The sequence below is a fragment of the Lissotriton helveticus genome, chromosome 1_1, assembly GCF_964261635.1.
Source record: "Lissotriton helveticus chromosome 1_1, aLisHel1.1, whole genome shotgun sequence".
NCBI classification, from domain to species: domain Eukaryota; kingdom Metazoa; phylum Chordata; class Amphibia; order Caudata; family Salamandridae; genus Lissotriton; species Lissotriton helveticus.
The window spans coordinates 2,128,251,451-2,128,278,393 of record NC_136057.1 but is presented as its reverse complement, the minus strand read 5'-3'; the positions used below and the strand labels follow the sequence as shown (position 1 = coordinate 2,128,278,393).

Below are 26,943 nucleotides of genomic sequence, written 5' to 3'. Positions count from 1 at the left end.
GCTGACATACATGCCCTAAGGGCATGTATGCAGCCACATGGCACTGAATAAAAAGCTAAAAATTGCTTTTTGAAAGGTATTCGGAATTTACCACCAACTAATAGTTGGTAGTAAATAACAAATCCTTAAATGTAAAAAGCACTCACTTGAGTGCCCTCTACATGAAGTATGCTGTAATTTACCGAATCGGTATGTTAAGAATTCGGTAATTTACCGATTCCTTAAGTTACCGATTCTGTAAATTACCGAAACCTACAATTTGGCCACCTACATCTGAAAATTTCGTCTGTTACCGACCGGATTTAGGCTTCCTACATCTGGCCCCAAGTGATTTGCCCAGAACCACACAAATATGACGACAATGTATCTCAAATAACACAGTAATTACTAGTGCTATTGCAATTAACTCAAGAGGTTCAGCCAGCAAACCCAACTTCGGTGTCCTCCGTCTTCTCACGTTAAATAAATGTGTGGCTCAAGAGGAGACAGACTGACTTCTTTCTCCTTCTCTTGTCAACATTGACTCTCATTCAAACCGGATATGATTGTCCGCCTTTATCAGAACAGGGAGAACATCACTGGTACCATTATGTATGGCAGATAGTAAAATCTGGATATTAACTCCTTTTTAGGTCGAGCCTAGTGGCAGCGCGCGTGCACTGCTCGCTCTGCGAGGCATGCAGTAGTCAAGTATGCTATGTAAGTCTCGCCCACTCTCCACCCATACTTTTCATTGGCTGGTGTCATTGTCCTTGGTAAATGCTGGCTTCCGATTCATTATGAGGCTTGCTAGTCCCTCCTTGTTACCGCCTTGTCTCCATTTGTTACCGCCCATAACGACTGGACCTTTTACTTGGCACCATACACTGTCGGCTTTATCTAGGGGGTCAGCACTATTTTGTTTATGAGCACTTATGGTGACAACGGCGTATGCTATTTTATTGTATTTGTATCCTGAGCGCGGCGCCCGCTTTAGGGACACTGTGCTCAATTTATTTATTTATATTTAACTTTTATGTTGAGTGTGGAGTCCACTTCTGGGACACCACTCTCTGTTTGTTTGTTTATTTATTTATGCATTTATGTTTAACCTTCATAATGATCGCGGTGCCCGCTACAGGGACACTGCGCTCGGTTTCTTTTTTTCTTTACTTTAAAACTGTCTACGGCGCCTGATTCAAAGACACCACGCTCAGTGTTAAAGTAAAAAAAAAAAAAAAAAAAAAAAAGCAAACGGGTGTGGTGTCCTTGAAGCGCCGCCCGCGCTCAGTTTTAAAGTTAAACAAGCATTTTCAATGTATTTGGTCTTGCATTTATGCAAGTTTAGGCTATTGGCATTGTAAATGACAATGCCTTTTATTTATGTTTTAAAAAACAAAAATAATAGGCTTTTTCATTTACAATGCCAATAGCTTAGACTCGCGTAAATGCGAGACCTATTGCATTGCAAATGCTTGTTCTGAAAAAGCTGCTACCAATCCCTCCCACTTCCTTATTACCTCACTCCACAGAAACATCTTGATAAAAGATATTGAGTGACTTATTTACAGATAGGCAAACGGCTATCACCCAACCAGTTCGACAGAGACCCGAGCCTCTGCCCAAGGCACAGAACTACCATAAAAAATCATTGAGATCCATGCCTGCCTGGTGGGTATCCCTATGATGAAATTGTCTCTGCCAGTGCGACAAATGTACTTTCATCACTATGGTGTGGCAGTTGGCTGCCATGTTTATTGTGCCTGCATGGCATTCTGCTTTGCTTTTAAGAAACAAATGCCCAAATCAGGGGTGTATTGCTGAATAGCAAAAGAACAATATCACTGAGGCCCAGGTTTTCTTTTTATCTTTTGCATCCGTAAACATTTTTAACTCTTTTTCTGGTTCCACACCATGCTTGGTTCAAGTCCAAGGTTTCTGACAGTGCTCTAAACTAAGGCTGGCTCAAACTCAGCAGTTCGTTCACATCTAAATAGGGCGTGGAAACCACGAGCTTGGCTGGGCGGGTTATTGCAGCCATTCTGTCTAGCCAAACTAAGGGGCAGATTTACAAGCCCCTTGCGCCCCTTTTATGCGGCTGTTGCGTCACTTTTGAGACGCAGCGGCGGTGCAAAAGAAGCGCCATGATGCGGGGTACTTACAACGTGATGCATCTGGGAGATGCGTCACGTTGTAAAACCCTGCGCCAGAAGGAGCTGTTCCTGCGCAGGGGGGGGGCCTTCCGGCGCAGGAATGCCTCCTAAAAGTGGCTAAGTGAAATCTACAAGATGTTACTCAGTCACTTTGGGGCCCATGCTGCGTCAAAACCCTGCGCCTGTTTTGTTGCTATGATTCCTTTCAAATTAACTAAAGTTGTTTGAAGCATTCTGGCAAGCCCCAAACATTTGTTAGGAAACCACATGTTTAATTTATTTGCTTTCTGTAAGCCTACACTTGAAGGGTGCATTCTAATGTTATTATTTATAAGGCAAAAGATCACACATACATTAGCTAGAGCTTACATTTAATAAAGGTTGCACGGTTGCACACATGCCTATGGGCAATGTTGCACTCTAGTTCTTATAGACAGTGCGATGGACTAGAAGGTATTGGAGCGCTTTTTTTTTAGCTCCAGTTACATGACACAATGACACAATAATTATTTTGGGTAGGCTTGGGGGATAAAGTAATTTGCTCAGAATCACAGGATGTTGAGCTGACGCCGAGACTCAAACCTGGTTCCCCCAGCTCTAAACTTGGCAGTTCTGGTCATTATGCCACATACGAGCCATTACACTCTTACTACGAGCCTTGCTTTCTTCAGCTGTCTGACAGAAGACACTCTAAGAACATCATGCAGAGGTGTAGCAAGGATGCATGTTCCTGCTGGGGAGATGTCAATCTCTAAACCAGTGCTGACGTCCAGCACTTGTTACACTTGTTAGCACTGTCTGGGGTTAGGTCGCAGCTGATTAGTACTGGCTCAAACCTCAAATTTAGCAATAAGCAACAGAAAGGTGACCAGTCAATCTTTGCAAAGGGCATTCCACTGCACAGCACTGCATTTTCAGTCACTTTTGAAATTTTTTTGTTAAAAAAATCTGCAGATTATGCATCTCATGATGGATTATGTGGCAAATACGGCAAATCCATAATTGTGTGTAAAATGCAGTTATTGCACATATTGCCTTTCTCTATAAACAAGTCATAACACTCTTACGAAGTTTCAGTAACTTATATTCCACAACTTCTCACCAAACTAAAATGTAAACCAAAAAGCCATAATATTAATCAAATAGGCAAAACCTAATGCATTTACCAACGCTTGTTGGCTTTGGCAACGCCACAATTCGTCCTTAGCTTTTGCAGTGTTCAAGAACTGGCAGAATCAGCGTCACCAGCTCTAACAGTGCTTTATAGAGAGCCGCTACCTCACTTCTGATTTGGTCTTGGTCAGGGCCGGACTGGCTACCGGGCGTTTTGGTGTGCTGCCAAGTTGGGGGCTGATTTCGTTGGTGGGGACCTGCGTGTGCTTAAAACCATTCGTTTCGCTTTGTTTATTTAGAAGCACACGCAGGTCCACAACAATGAAATCAGCCCCCACTGCAGTGAAATCAGCATCCAGCTTGGCAGCACACCAAAACGCCCAGTAGCCAGTCCTGCCCTGGTCTTGGTTCCGCGGTTGGAGCACCACAGCACCAGAGGCATTTAGAGGTATGGGCAAAGTGGGTAATTGCCCAGGCCCCCCACTTCCCAAAGGGCATCTTGGGAAATTAAAAATGTTCTCTTATTGATTATCTGTATATGGAACTACAGAACAATGTCTCAATCTTTCCCTTTTCATTCCAATTACGTTTATGCAAAAAACACTGCATTGTAGTTGACTTTTATGGACCAGTCAACTGCTTTTAACACTGTAAACTATGGAACATTTTGGAAAGCTTGGGAGTGGAAAAACCTTTAATCACACTTTTACGCAGACTGCACTAGAACACCTCGATAAGGATTCGCTATTCTCCTACTGGAGACTGTACATCATCCATAAACTATTTTCAGGGAGTCCAACAAGGCTGTATTGCAGCAACGTTTTTATTTGTAATTTATATAAACAGTATTGAGGGGCATCTTCTCTTTAAGAGGCGAGCGCACCCTGAGCGTGGGTAATCGATACATCACCACACTCCTTTATGCTGACGATGCAGTCCTCAGAGCCAGAACTGCTAATGGTCTCCAGCGGTTGTTGGATGGCGTTATGGGGGTTATGAGCTCCCTAGACTTGAAGGTCAACCAATCAAATTTTTTTATTTAAAAAAACAAATCGAAAAATTAGTATATGGAGGGATATTTTTAAGTTTCAAAGGGAGAGGGAGGAAAGGTACTGGAGCCAGTTCACTTCCCCTGGTATATATGTTTGAATCAAAGAGAACTAGCTCTGGAGTGGGTGCTCATGGCATATGTTTGTATTAGAAAGAAAAACACATTTTGTTTATAGGAAAGCCCTCACTCACCAACCTAGTTGGTGACATGCTTCATCAATGGGCCCCACCCAAGGCGCCAAGTGCTCCTTGGGTGTGCTAAAACGCCTGGATACTGACGGAGCTGGTATTGTAGCCATGAAACCGCTGGGAATACGCGCGCTATATATATTCCTGTAAATTCAAATTGTACCATGAGTGTGCAGTAAAAATGAGTGAGTGGATGTTAATGTTAACACAGCATTGTAGTTGACTTTTATGGATCCCCATGATGAAAGCTCGGATAAGGTTTCTTTTATATGACCATTGTCAGAGCTGTGGCCGAGCTAAAACTTTAAGTATGGCCTCTATTTACAGATATTTTACTCTAGCTCCCTGTTATGAGTTGGAGCTTTATCTAATGATTGTAGAGAACCCCCAACACAGATTTTACCTAACTAGGTTACGTTTGGGCACATTACATTTATATTTTGCCTTTCCGCAATAAGGTTCACAGTGCGATAGTCTTCCTTTTTGCCCCGTGACAGTCGTTGAATTCAATCCTCAACTCACCTTAAGCTATTTTGCTCTCTTTATAACATAGTACGCTCCCGATTGCTAGTGTCAATTTTAAGTCCTATGAATTGCAAGACATATGCATTTTAGGCTTCGAATTCTTCAGCAGTTAGACTCGGCTGAATTGTGTTGTGTAGTGATCAATATAATTGGAGGCGCACTTAGTAACAAGAAAAGATAGTCTTGATAAATTCAATCTGTAGCCTATTAGTACAAAACGATTTTGCACTTTTTCTGGTAATCTAAAATTGTCATTTAAAAAAAAAGTTTACATTTTTTATATTGACTTGTTCACTGTTATTTGTTTTAAAACTCCTATACTTAATTGCTGCTATATTGATTGTATGGAAATGTTTATGGCATTGTTTTGCTGAATAAAGTTTGTTTTGATTTAACTATCTGTAATATATTCTCGATCTAAACCTCTCTAGCTCTCTGTCTGTTTCTATCTATGACATTGTCTCTCTGCTCCATCTTTAAAAAATGTTGAGGTCCCATGAAAGTCTTATTTGAACTGCTTTGTGTTACCATGTGTTGGGATCTGGTTCTATAGAACCCTTGTACTAGAACGTTCCCTGCGTGGAACAAAGAGTGTTCTGGCCACAGCAGTTGCTGCCGGGTAGTCCCTGTGACTGGATCAAATAAAGTAATCTCCTACCTCATGTCCCGTGTGGAGATTTTTTACTTCCTTTCATTGGCGACGAGGATGGGATTTGAACCCACGTGTGCAAACCACAACGGATTCCATTGTGCTTTGCACGCGTGGGTTTGAATGCCATCCTCGTTGCCAATGAAAGGAAGTAAATCTCCACACGGGACATGAGGTAGGAGATTACTTTATTTGATCCAGTCACAGGCAACAAAGAGTGTTCTGGCCACGGCAGTTACTGCCGGGGAGTCCCTGTGACTGGATCAAATTAAGTAATCTCCTACCTCATAGCCCGTGTGGAGATTTACTTCCTTTCACCATGTTAAAGTTTGACACACAGCGTTGTATTGTCTGGTTTCAAAGGGGCTTGAGTTAATAAGAACTTGGCAATAAAATAAAACAATGTCGCTTTCAAGGGCCCCCAACATATGACTTGCCTGGGGCCCCCCAAATCCTTAAGAGGACACTGCACATCACTACCTGGCACAGTTGGAGTGTCATCACTGCAACAAAGTTCAGACCCCAGTTTTACGCTTGGGTGAGGTTCACATGTAAGGAGGCTGCAGGAAGCTTCCTATCCATCAGAAAATTGGTCACCAAAGGTGAGTAATTTATTCATTACCATTGACAGATTTAGTTGAACCAACAGGATAAAAACTTGCATTTGACTACAGTTTTTATGTCCAGTTTGTACTGATAGACATATCATGTTGCCTGCATAGAATAATTAAGAGATTAATAAAAGTGAAATCAGTATATGAGATGGTGAATGTGCAAATTATTCGCTTTTTTTGGCACATAATTAAGTGAATATGTTACCTGCACTGTAGGTCTTTCTGAATTTATGGCATCCGAAGAAAAGAAGTTCTCTGCCTTTTTGAATTCTTTGATTCTAGCAAAGTGTTTCAGAGCTAAATTGTGGGAAAACACTCTTCATGTGTCAAAACAACTGGAAAAGATTGGTATGTACTGAATAAATGAATACTAATGATAATGTGTCGATCTGTTATGTCACATTTAATGTACCATTTGAATAAGCATTACCCCTAGTGTTATAATAGATGCTGAAATTCATGTACAGCTACATTGCATTTTCACAGTTGACAATCACATGTATAAATATTTTTCACCGTTTTCACATACAAATCAAACATCGAAAACCTGCTGTATTTTAGTAGTTTGAAAAATCTACAGCACATACATCCTACTTTCTGTACGTATTTTCAGGGGTCTGTCAAAGACTTGTGACCAGAAAATATTGGTAAGAGAGTTGCACACAAAAACAGAGGCGAGGAGAGATCGAATGAGGAGCACAAAGAAATTGAAAGCTCATAAAGACCAGGGGGCACTCATTTCAACATTCTGTACAATGCACAACAGAGAAAAATATTTATATTAAGAGGGTCTGGATCAAAGCACTTAGGGTCTCACCATGCTAAGACTTAAGCACAGTAAGCTTCTCAAACACAATTGGTATTAGGATACGGTCTTCAAATTATCCGTATGCAGGATGTAATAGCAAAGGTACGATCTGTTGAACTTTGTGATGTTATAAAACGTAACATTAAGACAATATTCACAGTGATTGAGAAACACTACCTACATTGCCAGAAATTACCGTTATTTCTGGCAATCACACAAAAGCACACACAGTGGATATTACAAGGTTGAAATACTTAATACACAGCCAAGGACGAAGAGACAATAGCACCACTGCCAGATAGGAAAAAATGGAATACATTGGTACCACCTGGCAAATAAGGAAATAAGATATAGGAAGACAACACACTAGGAAAATGGTAACACAGGAAGCATGCGGGTAAGGGGAGAGAAAGGGTATCCGCTAGAAGAAGCAGAGATTCAAATATCTGAAAGAAACAGGTTAGTATTAGATTCCTTACCTTAGAATATCCCCAGGCGTCAGTCTGGATCCGGAAACTTTTGCGTAGCAGTACCCTGTGCGCGTCGGTAGGCGTCGTCTGCAGGCGTCCCCTGCGGCTCCGCGTCGTCGGCGTCGTGCGCCGTGATGATGTCGCTGGAGTATATAGACGCCGCCTCCGCGCGCTGACGTCAGTTCTTCTTTTTTCCGCGCCAGTTAGCGCAGATCCGAAGAGCAGTACTCCGGTCTTTGACCAAGTTTTTTGATAACTCTAATTCGGTGCCGGTAGGATGCCCGGTTTTAAAAGTTGTGACGGGTGCGACCGCCTGATGTCGGTCACCGACCACCATCGACTCTGCCTCCGGTGCCTGGGCGCGGACCACGACGTTGAGTCCTGCGTCGACTGCCGGGCCTTGACGAGTAAGGCTAGGCGTGAGCGGTCCCGCAAGCTGCTCGAGCTCCGGATGTCGGCCCCGCGTCGAGAGCGGTCCCGGTCCGGCCGGAGGTCGAGGGAGCGGTCGAGAGAACGGTCGCGGAGCCGCCACGAGCGCTCCGGAAGTCGTCACCATTCCTCGGGTTCCTCAGGTAAGCGACACAAGAAGTCGGGGCATCGTCATCGCACCCCCGACTCCCCCCGACGCTCGCGCGATGCGGCCGGGGGTTCGGGTGGCCGCGGCTCCGCGTGGGTCGCCGACGCTGCCTGCTCCATACCCGTTGGTCCCTGGGCAAGGCGCGTCGCGCGAGGAGATAGAGGAGTTCCTCATGGCCATGAGGGCGCTGTCTCCTCCGACGGGGCCTACTGCGCCTGCGGGCCCGGTGGTCCCGTCCGGGGGCCCGAGCGGTTCGGGTGCTCCTGCCCCGGCGCCGTCGGGTGCTCCGGCCCCGGCGCCGCTGGGCCCTTCAGGGTCGTCGCCGGCTGGTCACCCGGCCTCTCCGGCGCCCATTCCAGTGGGGCAACCCGTGGTGCCGCCTCCGCGCGGCGCCGTGACTCCGACGCCAGTTCCGGCTGGCGTCGGGGCTCCGGCGCCGGCTCCGGGCGGCGCCACCCCCATTCTCTCTCCAATTCCGGACGCGGAGTCGGACCGGCGTCGTCCGACGCCGAGTCCGGCGCCGATGGGGCCCATTGGCCCCGAGGAGCCGGTCTACATCGTTGAATCCGAGTATGGTGATGATGAAGATTATGGAGAGGGTTGGGAGGGGTCTGAAGACCCTCTGTCACGCGAGTGTCAGTACGACGTGGACTGGACAGGTGACTTGGGTGATGCCAGTGGTCTGGACGAATCTCCTAACCCTGGTTTTGTCTCGCCTCCCACTGTGGCGTCGGAGGCTGGGGCTGCCTACTCTGTGGTGCTGATGAGGGCTGCCAAGGCCTTGAGCCTTGAGCTCCCCGTCGCAAAAGTGAAGCCTAACATCCTCACCGAGGTCTTCAAACCGCAGTCATGCCCACAGGAGCCTCTGCTGCCGTTTAATGAAGCCTTGACGGACGTTCTGTTGGGCACGTGGTCCAGGCCTGCTTCAGGTTCGCCTGTTGATAGGAACGTTGCCAGGCGCCACCGTCCGTGTCCGGACGACCCTAAGTTCCTGTCCACCCATCCCACCCCTGAGAGTCTGGTGATCCAGGCCTCAACATCCCAATCCGCATTCCCGTCGGCCCCGCCCGACCGGGAATCTAAGAGGTACGACCAGTATGGCAAGAAGGTCTTCTCGTCCCTGAGTGCGGGACTGCGGTCTTGCAATACCGCATGCCTCTTGGGCCGCTACACCCACTCTCTGTGGGATACGGTCGCGGAGTGTCTGCCGCAATGCCCGCAGGAGGTACGGGACAAGCTCGGCCAGGCTATGGTTGAAGGCCGAGACGCGGCGAGGTATTCCATCAGGTGTGGTCTTGATACGACCAACTCGCTGGGCAGAGCGATGTCCACGACGGTGGCGATTCGTCGCCACGCCTGGCTGAGATCCGCCAATTTTTCGCCGGATGTCCAGAATGCCTTGATGGACATGCCGTTCGATGGCAGTCGCCTGTTTGGCGACAAAGCGGACAACGCGCTTGAGCGCTTCAAGGACTCCAGGGTCACGGCCAAGTCCTTGGGTCTCTCGACCCAGCGCCAGCAACCGGGTTCGTTTCGCTCCTTTCGTGGCCACGGAAGGGGCGGTCCCACACGTGCCGCCAGCCACGCACCGCAGAACACTTCTCAACGCGGTGGCGGCCGTGGATTCCGCCGTGGTGGCGGTCGGGGACAGCGGCGAGGTCAGGCCACACCTCCCCCCGCAGCAGCCTCCAAATCCTCCTAGTCCGAGCTTTCAGGCCCATGTGACGCCAGTGGGTGGCAGGGTTCGCCATCACCACTCCGGCTGGCGCACTATCACATCGGACAGGTGGGTGCTGCAGCTCGTCCGAAGGGGCTACTCCCTCCCCTTCGAGACCACTCCTCCAGCCATGCCACCGCAGAACCACCGTGTGTCGGGGGACCACTTGACACTTCTGCAGGAGGAAGTTACGGCCCTCTTGGCCAAGGGGGCCATCGAGCGCGTTCCTGGGCCAGAAGTAGGGTGTGGTTGCTATTCCCACTACTTTCTGGTACCCAAGAAGGACAAGGGGGGCCTGCGTCCTATCTTGGATCTACGGAACGTCAACGGCTTCCTCCGGAAGGAGAAGTTCAAGATGTTGACTTTGGCTCAGGTCTTGGCTGCTCTAGACCCACTAGACTGGATGGTAGCGTTGGACTTGCAGGATGCGTATTTTCACATCCCCGTCCTGCCGGCCCACCGGCGTTACCTGCGGTTCACGGTAGGCCACGAGCACTTTCAGTGTATCGTGCTCCCATTCGGCCTTACCAGCGCCCCACGGGTGTTCACGAAGGTGATGGCGGTGGTCGCAGCTCATCTGCGCCGGTTAGGGGTTTCAGTCTTCCCCTACCTCGACGACTGGTTGTTGAAGGCGGGCTCGCCCCAGACAGTCGTCCACCACCTCCAGATGACGGCAGACCTCCTGCACGAGCTGGGGTTTTCCATCAACGTGCCGAAATCACACCTGTGCCCCTCTCAAAAGCTCCTTTTCATCGGAGCGGTTCTCGACTCGGCGCAGTTTCGGGTTTATCCTCCGGAACGGCGGGTCCGGGATATTCAGGCTTTGATTCCCATCTTTCAGCCGTTATCCCGGGTCTCGGTCAGGTTGACGCTGCGACTTCTGGGACTGATGGCCTCCTGCATCCTTCTGGTGCATCACGCCAGGTGGCGGATGCGGGCTCTGCAGTGGGACCTGAAGTTTCAGTGGGCCCAGCATCAAGGCAACCTATCCGACCACGTCCTGATCTCGGAGGGCACTGCGAGACAGTTGCAGTGGTGGCTTACGGACCGCGATTGGGTCAGGGGCAGATCCCTCTCCCTTCCCCAACCGGAGCACGTAGTTGTGACGGACGCGTCCCTCCAGGGCTGGGGAGGCCACTTGGGAGAGGCGGAGATCAGAGGCATCTGGTCTCCGGCGGAGTCCCGGCTCCATATCAACATGTTGGAGCTGCGGGCGATTCGCCTAGGACTGAAGGCATTCCTCCCCTTTGTCAACGGGAGTGTGGTGCAGGTGTTCACGGACAACACCACCACCATGTGGTACTGCAACAAGCAGGGCGGAGTGGGGTCGTGGACCCTTTGCCAGGAGGCTCTGCGCCTCTGGAAATGGCTGGAACGTCAGGGCGTGACTCTGACGGTTCAACACCTGGCAGGTTCTCTGAACGCCAGGGCGGACGAACTCAGCCGTCGGTGCTCGGTGGATCACGAATGGCGTCTGAACTCGGACGTGGCGAAAGGCCTCTTTCTGCAATGGGGAGAGCCTTGGTTAGATCTATTCGCCACAGAAGAGAACGCGCAATGTCATCAGTTTTGCGCGTTGGAGTTTCCAAGACGGCACTCGCTCGGCGACGCCTTTCGGCGCGAGTGGAGCTGCGGTCTGTTGTACGCCTTTCCGCCTATACCACTTCTGCCCAAAGTGCTGAAGAAGATCAGGCGCGACCGGGCTCAAGTTATCCTTGTGGCTCCGGACTGGGCTCGAAGGTACTGGTATCCCGAGCTACTCAGCATGTCAGTCGGTCCCTCGATCCGCCTGCCCCTTCGGGAGGACCTTCTGTCGCAGCAGCAGGGGACGGTCCTCCACCCGAACCTGTCCAGTCTCCACCTCCATGCGTGGAGATTGAGCGGCGACAGTTGAGGCCATTTGACTTGCCTCCTGAGGTTTGTGATGTGATTCTGGCAGCCAGGCGTCCCTCCACAAAGTCGGTATACGCCTGCTGGTGGAACAGATTTGTGGCATGGTGCACAGCAAAGGCTGTGGACCCTCTCTCTGCCCCTCTTTCCGAGGTTCTCCTCTTTCTTCTCTCTCTTGCCCAGCAGGGCTCTGCTCTGGGCACTAACAAGGGCTACCTTTCTGCCCTTTCGGCCTTTCTAAGGCTGCCTGATCAACCTTCTTTGTTCAAGTCCCCTATTGTAACGAGATTCTTGAAGGGCATCACGCACATGTATCCACCTGTTCCGTTCGTGATGCCTCAGTGGGACTTGAACCTGGTTCTAACCTTCTTGATGTGCGCTCCCTTTGAGCCACTTCATTCCTGTCCTCTCCGTCTCCTGACTTTAAAGACGGCCTTCCTGGTTGCCATCACCTCTGCCAGGAGAGTGAGTGAGCTCCAGGCTCTTTCTGTCAAACCTCCTTTCATGTCAATTCATCCAGACAAGGTGGTTCTGAGAACTAGACCTTCTTTCCTGCCCAAAGTAGTCTCTCCTTTTCACATCGGGCAGTGCATCACCTTACCCTCCTTCTTCCCGCCTCCGCATCCTTCAAAGGATGAAGAGCGGCTCCATCGTCTGGACCCAAAACGTGCGCTTTCATTTTATATGGATCGCACACGCCAGTTCCGGGTGGATGACCAACTGTTTGTTGGCTACGTGGGTGCAAAGAAGGGACGGGCGGTACATAAACGGACCATCTCTCGGTGGGTCGTTCTGTGCATCAAAGCGTGCTACTCTTTGGCTCGGAAGGAGCCTCCTGTTGGGCTGAGAGCCCATTCCACTCGTGCCACGGCGGCTACTACTGCCCTGGGCCGGGGAGTCCCTTTGCAGGACATTTGCCAGGCGGCTACGTGGGCCTCGCTGCACACCTTTGCGAGGCATTACTGCCTGGACAGTCAAGTCCGGAGGGACGGCTTCTTTGGCCGTTCGGTCCTCCAGGATTTTCTGGTGTAGGATTGTATTGGTTCGCAGACCCACCACCGGGGTTGGTATTGCTGGGGTATCTATTCTAAGGTAAGGAATCTAATACTAACCTGTTTCTTTCAGATGAACAAGTTACTTACCTTCGGTAACGATATATCTGTAAGAAACAGTAGTTAGTATTAGATTCCTTACCGCCCCACCCATCCTCCCCGTTCTGCGAACTGATACCTAGGGTTAAGGACATCCCTTTCAGGGCCCTAGTTTCACATGGCACCAGTGTTAGTTCTCACATGGCTCTGCGTGTTCTGGCGCGGAAAAGCTGTGTGCAAAGAACTGACGTCAGCGCGCGGAGGCGGCGTCTATATACTCCAGCGACGTCATCACGGCGCACGACGCCGACGACGCAGAGCCGCAGGGGACGCCTGCAGACGACGCCTACCGACGCGCAGGGGTACTGCTACGCAAAAGTTTCCAGATCCAGACTGACGCCTGGGGATATTCTAAGGTAAGGAATCTAATACTAACTACTGTTTCTTACAGATATATCGTTACCGAAGGTAAGTAACTTGTTCATTAAGGTCTCTTTGAAATAGAGCTACCCAATGAAATGGTAAATACTCCTGAGCATGTGCACACAGTATGATATATTCGCATGTATGGGTCATAACAGAAGCGGGCCTAAAAATGATACAGGCACCATTTCTTTTATTTACAGCCACGCCTGCAAAATAAATTACAATACAAAAGACTGTGGGTGCAGGGAAGAGTAGGCAAGGCGAAATAACTGGGAGTGGGCTCGGGTGTATAAAATAAAATATAACCAGGTGGGGGAAGGAGGGGAAAAGCAACACACTAAGGAGAGAGCAACCTGGAGTGCGGGTGGTGGGGTAGTTTGGTGGAAGAGAAGTGCAAAAGAGAGAGAGAGAGCAACATGGAGTGTTGGGGTGGATATTTGGTAGGAGGCGAAGAAGCACTCAAGGGAGAAAACTGGAAAATGCAAGCACTCTCATGGAGTGCTTAACGAAAAAGAAGAAATATTTCCCTAAAAGTGAGCAGTGGAAGGATATAGGATACAAGTAAGCCAGTCAAATGAATAGTAAAGATGCAATGTCCCTGGGAGGTACAAATGAAAGACGATGGAGGCAAGCTTTTAAATCAGAAACAAGCAAATGAGAGTGAGCCCGATTCCCAGAACTAACTTAAGACAAAATCCTAAACTTATTACCATTTTGGTATTCACAGAAGGCACTTACGCATTTTGGTATTCACAGAAGGCATTTACTAATTTCGGTATTCACAGAAGTCAAAAGTCCTAACTTTAGGACTCCTAAATGCCTTCTGTGAATACCGAAAGTCTTAAAGTTAGGATTTTTCTCAGTTTAGGAGTAGTAAAGTTAGGACTCCTAACTTTAGGACTCTTAAACTGAGAAAAATCCTAATTTTAAGAATTTCGGTATTCACAGAAGGCATTTAGGAGTCCAAGGCAATTTGCACTCGCAATCACTGCGAAACAGCGATTACGATCGCAAAATCCACTTCGGCAATGCATCAAGTGGAAAAGCAACAATTTGCGAATTCACAAATCTAAAAATCGCAAAACCCGAAGAAATCCCACTGCGATTCCTTAAAAGCGAATCTCCACATATTCTGCGAATTAAATAGCGAATTCGCATTCAAATTGCGAATTAGCAAACAAATTGCTATCCACATGCATCAGCAGTCGCAAATAGCGAAAACACCATAATTCGCTAAATAAGAGTCTCAATTTAAGGAGAAGCTAAACCAGGTGGTAACCATGAAGTCAAAGTGGAAAAAATAAAATCTTTGGAAATAACAAACAGGTATTGGCTAAATCAAACCCACTTAAGGAGACTCATTAGGAGCATGAGGAAAGTCACAATGGCAGGTCTATACATCGTGGCAAGGTGGCTGAGGCTCCAGGCTGCAGCCCAGAACAGACGCAGGATCCATGAATGCATCTATAGGCTGCGGATTACACTGCTGGGATAGACTGAAGATGAGATCTATTCCAAATACAGGCTCAATGGGGCAATGATCCTGCAGCTCATCACAGACCTTGAGCCCCTGATGCAGCACCCAACAAGGAGGACCAATGCCGTACCCACCCACGTCCAGGTCCTGTGCTGCCTGCACCTCCTGGCCTCCGGCAGCTTCCAGGGGATAGTCGCAGTTGCAGGGGGTGTATCCCAGAGTACACTTTCACGCTGCCTACAGAGTTTCCTGGACGCCATGCTGAGCCGGATTCATCACAACATCACCTTCCCAACAACCCAACAGGACTTAATGCAAACTAAACAGGACTTCTATCAAACTGCCCATTTCCCCCATGTAATTGGGTGCATCGACTGCACCCACATACACATCTGTCCACCTGCAGAGACCGAATACATGTACCGGAACCGCAAGTCATATCACTCCCTCAACATTCAGGTGGTCTGCAATGCAAAGACCATCATTACAGACATTGTGGCACAATACTCAGGGAGCATGCATGATTCATTTATCTTCCGGCACAGGGGCATTCACACCCGCTTGGTCAGGGGTAAATTTGGCGGGGGGCATCTCCTAGGTAAGTACACATGCTCACATACAGTATGTTAAGACCATGTTGTCACGCATAACAGGCAGTGACCCTCTGCTCCTCCCTTCAGGTGACAGCGCCTACGCCCTCGGTGAATAACTCCTCATCCCATACCTCAACCCAGCAACACCACTGGAACAGAGGTACAATGGTGCGCATATACACACCAGAAATGTGATTGAGCGAACATTTGGCATGTTAAAGAGTAGATTCCGCATCCTCCACAAGACTGGCGGGGCCCTCAAATACCGGCCCGAGATCTGCTGCCGCATCGTGGCCGTGTGCGCCATGCTGCACAACATTGGCGCCAAGCAGAGGATACCTGTTGAGGTGTCTGATAGCGAGTCGGAGCGGGACGACCTGCCACCTGCACATGTGCATCATGCACACGGGGAGAATCCTGCTGAAGGTCACAGGCGCCGCGCGCACATCACACATAACTATTTCTAGTGCATCCATACCCCTCACACAACACTGCACTCATGCAAGCCACGTCAATGATTGACATGAGGACGATTTGTTGTCAAAATAAAGCTTTTGTTTATTTCACAAAGTCTCAATGTGCTTCCATCAGCAACAAATAAGGGTACGGCTTTTAAACATCCAAGGTCATGTAACCTGAGCTGGTGTGCATGGTTGCCTCACCACGGCACAGCCTGAAATGTCATGAAACTATCGCCTCCTGCTGCGCGCACCCTGTCGCCTCTCACCCTCCACGTTAGGCTGATTCTGTCGGGATGCAGTGTTGGGCCGGGCACAGACAGGCTGCTGAGGCTAGATGCCTCTTCGCTGGCATTACCCCCCCTTGCTTTGCTATGGTCTGCCGCCTGTCGGTGCTCCACAGCGTTGGTGACCTGCTCCTCGGCTCTTGCTACGTCAGCACAGCATTGGACCATCTGGATTTGCATGGCCAATGATCTTTCGCGAGAGCTGGGATGTGGCGTTCCCGATCAGGTGATTGGAACGGGTGTAGGCTGACAGCCGTGTGAATAGCTGCCTGTGGCGTATGCGGGTGACATGCTGCTGCGCTACCATCAGATGGTTGCTCTCCTTCACCGCCGTGGTCAGTTCCTTCGCACTCTCTGTGAGGAGACTGATGTTGTGTGCTGTTTTGTATAGCTGCAGCTGCATTGCTGCCATGTGCTGCACCTGTTTGCGGTGCACACGCAGCATCTGAGCCTCAATGCCCAGGCCCATGTTGTGTGCGTGTTGCTCCATGGCTGCTGTGGTGGGCACGGAGAGCTGCCTGGGCCCGCACACTTGCTGTGATTCATGTCTGCCTCCTCGGTGCGGGTGGGGTCAGCTCCACTTCCATATGTGCCGAGACGTGATGTTGTGCTCCGCATGTAGCTGCAGCGGTGGCCCTGGGTGTCAGTGCAGGTGCAGGCTGCCTCTCCCCTCCGTCTCTTCAGGTGTCTCCACGATGTGGAGGATGTCACTGTCGGCCGTGTCAGTATCCGCAGCACCTGTGATGTGGAAGAGTTCATGATTACTGGTATGATCCAGGCACCTGGGATGTTGCAACATGCACGCAGGCTCGCTATTGGTTAATGTCTGCATTCTCTGGCTGGCTATAGGGGTCTGTGTATGTTGACTATTCTGGCTGTGTGTGGCTATCAAGGCACATTTACACACTACAGATTTCACAATGCATTTGGGCGTTTGGGAGGAGCAGGGACTGAAATACTGTGGTCACAAATATGGATTGCACTGGGGCATGGGCATTGTTAGGGTACAGGGTCGCAGTAGCATGCCTCTTACCTTGTGTTTGGTGTGTGGTGCGGGAGGTGTTCAGTTGGGTAACGCCCACGAAGGCTTCAGGGTGTATGGTGTGCTCCTCTAGGTCCTCCATGGGGTTATTTTCAGGGACTGTGGAGGGTCCCCCTCCTGTACTCCTTGTCTCCCCCAGTCTATCAGCTATTCGCTCCTTGGCACGGCCTCGGAGGTCGTACCACCTCTTTTTTAAATCATCGATGGACCGGTGGGTGACTCCCACCGCATTCACCTTTGCCTTGATGCTCACCCAGATGCGCCTCTTGGATGTCTCGGGCACTTTCTGGGACAGCTTCCCGAACAGTTGATCGTGGTCCCTGCTCACTCCTTCAATCAGGTACTCAAGTTCTTTTTCACTGAACTTGAGTTTGCGCTTGCGGGGTTTTGCACTTGGTCCTGCAGCTTCCTGGGACATTGTGGTTTGATTTCAACTCCTGTATGGGCACTGCAGGGTGTGGCTCCTGGAGGTCAGTGCTCTGCCTCCTCCTGTGTCCAGCTCTGTGGTCTGAATGAAGCATGGAGCAGGCTACTTCCTGGTAGTGATGTCATCACTGGGCTACAAATGCGACTTCCCGTTGCGATTTCGGTATTTGCGAAATCAGTAATTATGGATTCGCAATTAGGGGGTTGGAATCGGCCGACTCTGCGATTTTGTAGGAATTTTTGCATAGTCGCATTTGGCGATTGGGGGCGTGTGCGATTCGCAGATATTTTGTGATTTGGATGATGCATCTTATTCTGCGATTTCTAAATAGCGATTCGTTATTTTTCGCAGAATAGATGCTTGATGCATCTATGCCCTAAAGTTAGGATTCCTAACTTTTCTACTCCTAAACTGAGAAAAATCCTGGGGCATAATATCAAGGACGTGCGTTAAAATTACCGCCGCTTTAGCCGCAGAAAACACCGCTAAATCGGCGATAAGTCCATTATCGCCGTGCTTGATAATATGCCCCCGTAACTTTAAGCCTTCGGTATTCACAGAAGGCATTTAGGAGTACTAAAGTTAGGACTCCTAACTTCTGTGAATACCGAAATGAGTAAGTTCCTTCTGTGAATACCAAAATGGTAGTAAGTTTAGGATTTTCTCTTAAGTTAGTTCTGTGAATCAGGCCCAGTGACAGTAAAGCCAACCAATTGGTAAGCAGGGTGGGCTGTAAGTCAAACAAAAGGTTGGTAGGCAAGACCCAAGAAATAAATAATCTCCCTTGCTTGCCAAATGCAATTGATTTGAAGTATATATATATATATATATATATATATATATATATATATATATATATATATATATATATATATATATATATATATATATATATATATATATATATATATATATATATATATATATATAAAAAAATATTATAAACTGTAAAAGTCTGTGTTAAAACTATACCATGTATTTACAGGTGTAACACTATCCAATGCAATGGTAAATGCAAACCTAACATCATTTAAAAAAATTGAAGAAACAAATGCAAGGGAACTTGAATTGGTATGTACTAATGTAGTTTTATGTTCATTGTTATTTACTTTGCTACAAATAATAATATATTCTTGAGCCATATTTGTTGAAATATAAAGGAAATGAATGTGGTCAGTTAGAGTTTAGAACAGTTTAGAGCGGGAACATGTAAACAGTTCTAGAGTTATCCTGCCTGCCAAACTATCAATTCGCCTGCCCTATTTAGAGTGTGGAAGCATTGTTCTACTGCCAGTGGCATTGTTCTCAGTTCTGCTGGAAGTCAGTCAAAGGAAATAACCTGGTTGCCACAGAATCACTACCTTTTATGCATTGGGACGGACACCCCATTCCAAGTGGTTCTTTCAATTCATACTTTCCTTGCCCCATTTCTACATGTGCAGGTTGGCAGACCTGGGAAGGCAAAACAAATAATGAAACAATGTGCAGGAAGAAAACGCTGTGCCATTACCTTTTTCATTTTGTTTATCATAAAACAATCCCTTTTTCTCTCAGAAAAATAAAATTAAATATTGAGCTTGCCATGCCTACCTTGAACCCTCCATGGCACTGCAGAAAGTCCTTTGTGCACATTGGCAACAAAATGTTCATCAAAACAGATTTCCGCCTACATGGTAATTGCCTCCACTGACTTGGTGGGTGACCAGTCATACTCCCAATTACCTCCTAAGTGATTTAGATTTGTCCTGGTTTACTGTGGTCCACACAATTTCCAGTAACAAGTTGAATGAAGAAGAACATAAATATAGAATTTACAAAACAATTTAATTTCAACAAGTAAAAATGATTTTTAACAGGGGCACTGGCCAAAATCAGGAATGGGCCATACCACCATGTTTCATCCTTTTCCTAAATAGAAAAAAGTCAAGCATAGAATTTAGGTCAGGTCAGATTCTGATCAATGCACTCCTCATGACCTAAGCTTGAACAATTTAAAGCAAAAAATGTGTGAGATCTGTAGACTTCAAGCCTACAAACGCATCTCATCTGTAGTCATTGGTCGCACCCCCCCAAACGACCCACCATAGCTGAATATTATTTTGCCGATATTGCTGGAAACTTTGGTGTGTCACCCTTGTTTCCAATGAAATCACCTTCATCTTGAATTTGTACTGGGAGGTGAGTCCATCAGAGTTGCTACAAAAAAAATAGATGATCTAATTTCATTGACCCTGGTACCATTCTAGCTGTTGAAGGTCTGCAGTCAGAGGAACCACAGTGGATATGAGAGGACCAAAAAGAGTCCCATGTGAAGTGTGGACAAAAAAGAAGCTTGACCATAAGTGTGTAATTCGTCAAATGATATTTGGAAGATACCAGGAGGCAATCAAAATCTAGTTTTTGTACTTTCTCACAATTCTCTTATGAGGATGGAATCAAGGGAGTATAAGAGGGATTGGTATGTTGTTTTTTAATATTAAAGCCATTCTTGGATATGTTTTTCACTGTGTTATTTTCATTTTTATTGAAGGGCACTTTCGCATCAAATGTGTGTCTTCTGTAGGATTTTCAACTTGGTCTCAAAGTTTGGGAGCGTGGGGTGACTGCTCCAACCTTTTTCCTTTAGATTGATTTATTCTTTTTGCTTTAATAGCACCATCTCATCTGTTACTTCAGTCATGATAGATTTGTAGGCATCCACAAGAGCAGTCATATCTGAGGCAGTGCTCAAGTTTAGCAGATTTGTTGAGATCTTGTACTACAGGAGTGTCTTTTCAAATCTTTGAAGTTTCTGATCCAAATCTTAGATTTTTTGATTAGCCTATCTTGTGAACTTTGGAGCAGAAAAGTGAAAATGGTATGAGAAAGTGATTGAAGGATTCCACCAAGATAGTGTTGTCAAATGTTATGGTACCTGGTTTGGCAATGAAGAGGTCTAACATAGAGCCTTTGTTGCTATGTATGGGTGCTGAGCATTTGTTACACATCAGACAGAATGCAAAGTTCAAAACATTGCCAATCTTATCAGGAACCAGCCTCAACACCATACTAGCACATATCAGGAGGGTACAGACAGGATAATGAACTTGTTTTTAACACTCACAGGTTGGTGGATTATCTGATAGGAGGAGAAACACAGAAGACAAAATGTTATAAACTACATATCCCATGAGCCTTGGTAGTGAAGCATACTATATTAGGGATTTGATTGGCAACCAATGGTGGTGATCCGGAAGTGCTTAAAAAGTATTTCAGCTCGATCCTGATAATCGTGACCGAGAGGCTGCTTCGATGTTAGGGGGAACATGGCAGCCAGCTAGTTAGCCAGTTGAGAGCTTCTCCCATGGGCTCCAGGAGCGCGATGAGATCACAGCACCGAACAATTTGCTCACCTGGTGCCTAGAGATTTCCTGCAGTGAGGGCCATGGAAAGGGAGTGAAAGTCAGCGAAGGTTGACGCGATCTGCTCGTAAACTCCGGTATCCCCCACCTCTGAATGGTTCAACGTGCCCTTCCCTGCCTCAGAAGCAGTTTCAGAGGGGGGAGGATTGGCAGAGTCAGTACAAAGTCAGGAAGCTGTGGGGAACACGGTACGTGCTGGCCAAGACCCAACAACAGAGAATGGAGCCTGCCAAGTATTGACCCAGCATGTCGACTCAAGAGAATAAAGAGTGGGGAAGATGGCAGAAGTATGCTCATAGCTCTTATCTTATGAAACCCACGATTCCTTGACTCGAGGGTAAGGAGATTATAAGCTGGGAGTGGGGCCTGACAGGAGAGAAGAGGTACTCGGGTCCAGTAGCTCTGGCAGTAAATGAGCAAGCCTTAGGAAGAAGATACAAGCCTTTCGAAAGAGTTAAAAAGTCAGACTGATTCCATCAGAGGGGAGAGTATAAAATCATCAGGTACCTTGGGGAAAGCCAAGGGCTCCATCAACAAGTAATTACAAAAGAAGAATACCGCCCTAAAGGAGAAAAGGATCAAGTCTGTTTTAAGGGGACCCAAAGTAACACCCTCACTCAGAACTTATTTCAACACTACAACTAATATGGAGGCCCCCAGAGCGGTGGAGGCACTATTAAAGAATTAGCCTAGTGAAGCGCAGGGTATCATTATCCACCCAGATGTACCTGCGGTAAATAGATTCTCACTACTGGAGGGTTCAGCCCCTTCATTAGGTGTAACGAAGGGAGTGGAGGCATAGGAAGTATGGCAGAGGCGCATGACGTTTGTAAACACAATGTTCCACTGATCCACCTGGCTGGAGAGGCAGACCCCGACACAGCAGGCCTGGTCATGGTCCAGGGGATGTAAGTCAACTCTCATTAGAGATTAAAGAGTCATTTTCAACATCTGAAACTAACCTGAGAAGGATATAGGACACGTGCAGTAGCCTGGAGGAAGAGATGCTGGTATTAACCCAGCGTACAGGAGCTCTGGAAAGTAAAGTTCAGGAGTTAGGACTAAACGTGAGTGACAATACCCGTGCGGTAACAAGATTAAAACAAAGGGAGAAGGATTTAACAGAAAGGCTTGAGAGGATGGAAAATAATTCCAGGAGGAATAATAGCAGGATCCTAGATGTTAAGGAAGGGGCAGAAGGTGGATGTTAAATCATTTATAATAGATCCTCTGACCAAAGCTTTCCCCCATGTGTCTTCTGCAGTGAACCTGGAAATCAAGATTCAGAGAGTGCCTGAGATCCCTTTAAGCTGATTTCTGGGCGGAAGAAGCCTAGAATTTTTTTTTGTGAATTTTCAGTCTTATACAGTCAAGGAAGAAAATCTGGGAGTAGCCCTTAAAGAGAAATCATTGCAGGTCTAGGATCTCACCTTCAAAACAAGGTCAGACATCTCCATTGCGGCAGAAGACAAACCGTGGGAGCTGGGTAAGCGAATAGAGCCTCTTAGGGAAATGGGGGCACAAGTGCAGTTAAGGTTCCCAGCAATTTTGAAAGTTATGTGGGCTAATAAAATGCACAATTCCTTATCTCCAGAAGAGGTGGATAGCTTTATAGCCCTTAATATGGCAAGAAATAATTAGGTAAGGCACTCTGGCTAAAGGCGGAGAGCGTGCTAGTTAAGATCGGTTTGTAGATACTGGATTTCCATGGGTAGTAGCTTGAATTGGCTCAATAGGCCTAAAGATAGTAATTGGAGGGTTCCCTAGGGGTTAAGGGGGGGTGCACTCATGGTGCAGAGCATTGGGGAAAACATTTTCCACATTTAGGCTAGGGGGAGTCAAGAGTTTTTTGGGATGTGTTTGACAGAGGATAATGGGGCGGAAAGGGAGACCACAGGGGGGTGAATTTGTAGATATTATGAGCTGGAATGTGAATGGTTTAAGAGTTAAAAGAAGGCAGCATCTAGTTCTCCAATACCTGAAAGAAAGTCCATCCAAGGTCCTCCTGTTACAAGAGACTCACTTATTACGATCAGAAAGTATTGCGCTGTTTACAAGGCAAAGATGGGTAGATAAGGTGGTAGATAAAGATGAGCAACACTGCACTAAAGGGGTGGCTATAATAATGAAGGTAAATTTAGGGGTAGAGTTATGGAGATCTCAGGTAAATGAAGGAGGGCGTTGGATAGTAGCAGAGGTCAAAGCTGGTTAGTTTCTGTATAGCCTAGCTAGCAACTATGGCCCTAACGAGGATGATATTACATCTTTGAACAACCAGTGTTCCAGTTTGATTTTGAAACCCCACTTATTATGGGCAGTAATTTTAATGTCCTAACCCCGTAATCAAATTAGTTCACCCAAAGTAAAGGCTTATCTCCTATCTATGATAGATAACCTGAATCTTTGTGATGTGCGGTGCAGGGTAAAAGGCAACTCTAGAAACTATTCCTTTTATAGCAAGAACAACGGTCATTATTCCAGGATAGACTATTTCTTTATGGAGGAATCAGGAGTGAAAAAAGTTAAGGAGATTGAATATCAGCCTATTCATGTATCTGCTCATGCAGCAATATATTTAAAAATGAAACTGCCTTTCAACCTGGAACTAAGAAGGTGAACCCTAGACAGAAGGTTTCTTCTGTAGACAGATGTTATGAGAAGGATAGAAGGGGAAGCAGCTGTTTTTTTATATGGAATTTAGCCTCAGCCCCTACATATGTGGTATGGGACGCAGGTTTCTCTGCTAGAAGATAATTTAGCAGCAGCAGAAGCTAACCTGAAGTCAGGGCATCTTCAGGGTAAGGCAAAATAAAAATTAGTTGAAAACGTGGAGGACTTACAACTTAAGTTTAGACCGAAAATCACAGAGAGATTGCTGCAGAAATGGGAAGTGGGTAAGTTGTGAGAGTATTAGCAGGGGGAGAAATGTGGAAAACCACTGGATATTAAGACCAAGATGAACAGGTCAACTAAATACATCAGGAAAAGCTAGATTGAAGAAGAGGATAGGGTAGTGGAGGATGTGGAAGGGATAGAGCAGGCATTCACTACATTCTTTCAGGACTTAAATCTTGAAGATCTTGAGGTAGATGAGGAAGTGCTAGACCACTGGCTCTCAGAAAAAACAACTACCAAAACTGAGCATAGAAGATCAACAATACTTGATCCAGGAAATAACAGGGAACAAAATTCTGACTGCAGTGAAAAATACTTAAAAAGGGAAAACCAGCTGGACCGGATGCGGTTCCAAATTAACACTATACATTGTTGGCTGAAGTTGTAATCCCTATCTAGTTAGAGCTATTCTACGATGTGTTGAGGGGCAATTCACTACTACTGGAGTCTTGGATGAGGCTATCTCCCTATTCTGAAATCCAGGAAAGGATCCTACACATTCTCAGTCATATTGACCAATATCACAGCCGAACTGCGACTATAAAATCTTTACAGGTATACTGACAGCCCGTTTTAAAATAGCTGGGTCTTTAACTAATGAAGGCCAGAAGGGTTTTCTACCAGGCAGACAAATAAAGGATCTCACACATACCCTGATAGGCGTAATAGACCTTGCCTCAACTCAGGGAGCTCCCTTATCAATAGTAACCCTCGAATGAGCCAAGGCCTTTGATCGGGTGAATTGGAAATACGTGATAGGGACTCTAAAAGCAGTTGGTTTTGGTGAGGCATTTAGGAAGATTCTTGGTAAAATATACAGGACACCTCAAGCGCAAATATTAGTCAATGGTAGCCTAACAGCTCCCATGCAGATAGGAAGGGGGACCAGGCAAGGTTGCCCCTCGCACCCATCCTTTTTTACTTATATATTGAACCCCTAGCACAAAGCTTAAGGCATAATAAGGAAATAACCCCTTCTACCATGGGCTGCTTCTCCAGGAAGACAGCTCTCTACGTCGATGACCTGATCTTGTTTACCTCAGATATCAACCAGGCTCTTCCGAACTTGATGGCAGAGGTACACTCCTTTGGGAAGTTGTCTGAAACAAGATCAACACCACCAAAACAGAAGTTATGGCATGGAATCAAGATCTTCAGGGCATTAGGCTATCAAAGGAATTAAGATATCTGGGCGTAGCAATATTGCAAGACTTAGAAGAACTCCCTAAATCGAATTTAGAGAACGTTTTTAAAGATGTAAATAAGATCTTAAAGAAATGGCATAATCTCCCTTTTATCCTGTACGGACGGATTGCCTGGTTCAAGATGTCTATCTTCCCCAAATTCTCTTCTTTGTTTGATAACATTCCACTAGAGTTTGATAAGAAGTTTCATATATAAATACTGGGAAGAATTCCATCTTTTATTTGGGCAGGAAAGAGGATTAGACTTTCCTGGAAGAAGCTAAGAAGGAAGCTTGTACATGGTGGTCTGGGGCTCCCAGACTTTCAACTGTATTGCTGGGCATATCAATTGAAAAATAGTAGGATGCTACTACTATCACCCGATAGCACACTTGTGGGACGTATGTCTAAAGCAATGATGGCCAATATTGTAGAAGTGAGTTTAATTTTCAAATTCGGGGCTCCTAAATTCTGCAATAAAGTCTGACTGAAGGTATTGAAGGCTGCAACAAAAATATGGCATGAATGTGGCTCTCTTCTGGGTGTTTTATAATTGTGCGAATGGCCCCAGTGTTGGACTCTCCGAAAACTCCAGAATGTTTTCTGGATTGTCTCGCAAAGCCTTTGCAAAATTTGCAGAATAACACGCTGGGGGGAGATAGTGGAAGGGGACAGATGCTGCTCCTGGGATACGTAGAGAAACTTGTTGAATGACTCGCTGTCGAGCTTTAAATTTGATCAAATATCGGCACAGTGCAGAAACCAGCAGTGGTTAGTCTCAACTGAAAATTCGATGGAGAAGGACCTTCAAGATCCAAGATCAAGAAAGAAGGAGGTGGCTTACAGGTGTGGATATTTGGCTGCAGCAGAGGAAGAAAGCATGAGACCCCCTTATCTGGACTGGGAAAGTTGCTTGCCAGATGAATAGCTGAAATAATTATGGCAAGTATCTTTAGACATGCTTTATTCCGTGATTAAGTCTGATGCATTAAGGAGAAATCATTTCTTCACCTTACAGAGAGTTTATTGGTCGCCTTTGAAGGTGACTAAGATAAGAAGCGGCGGGGAGACCAAATGTAAAATGTGCGGAGATCAAGAAGCAGACGATATCCACATGTTGGCCAGCCGCCCGGTCCTGGAAAATTTCAGGAAAAAAGTGGGTACGACGATATCTGACATTCTGGGCGGGGAAGTGAATGTAAGACCTTCTTGAATTATGTTGGGAATTATACAGCCTGGACGTGAACCGGAGGGCCTCTCGAAGTTTCATAATGAATTAATAGCCTACTTAACTCTTCTGGCAAGAAGAGACATATGTAAAAGGTGGTGCCAGGCTACACCTCCCGCCTGGAGAGAGTGGTGGAACTCTGTGAGATTCTTCGATATCTTGACCAAAAGATTACCCGGTATTGAAAAAAGACAGATTATAGGTTATTTTGGAATTCATTGGACCCCGAATGGAAAGCTAATGAAGTCCAATGTTTACACCTCTTCGTCAGCGCATGATGTATAGCGCTGGTTGGTAACTTGTCGTAAACATCAGCTGAGAATAGACCCCTAAGATATACGCAATTAGGTCAGCGGTGATCAGGTGGATGTTTACTTATCTTAAAGTAATATAAGGACAATTAAAAAAAAAAAATTACGTGTTTCTGCCCATATCGCATTGCAGAATTTTGTTCCATGTAAGCTGTCTCTTTTGCTGGAGTGTTCCTGTCTGCCTCATGAGGTGATAAGGGTGCCTTCCACCAACTCTTTTCTCCTGTTAGTTTCCCCCTATTTAGTAAAAAAATCGTGGGGAGTTTTGAGTGGTACGCACCACTTGTTTCTCCTGCAGAATGCTTTTGTTTTAAACAGACGGAGTCGCTGTTTACCTTGATTCCTGTAAAAGGTGGCCAATGTTTAGGGCTCCAATTACTCAGCGCAGG

The 26,943-nt window shown here is 46.7% G+C and overlaps 1 protein-coding gene across 9 annotated transcripts in view; it reads left to right on the top strand.

The window, feature by feature from the left end:
- The window catches only part of HFM1 (helicase for meiosis 1), a 4,349,684-nt gene that overhangs the window by 3,100,255 nt on the left and 1,222,486 nt on the right, over nt 1-26,943 (top strand). For all 9 annotated transcript variants that reach the window (XM_078646278.1, XM_078646275.1, XM_078646244.1 and 6 more), the window contains 2 exons: nt 6,489-6,620; nt 18,521-18,606. In XM_078646278.1, coding sequence (XP_078502404.1) covers nt 6,489-6,620; nt 18,521-18,606 — 218 coding nt within the window. The remainder of the gene's footprint in view (nt 1-6,488; nt 6,621-18,520; nt 18,607-26,943) is intronic.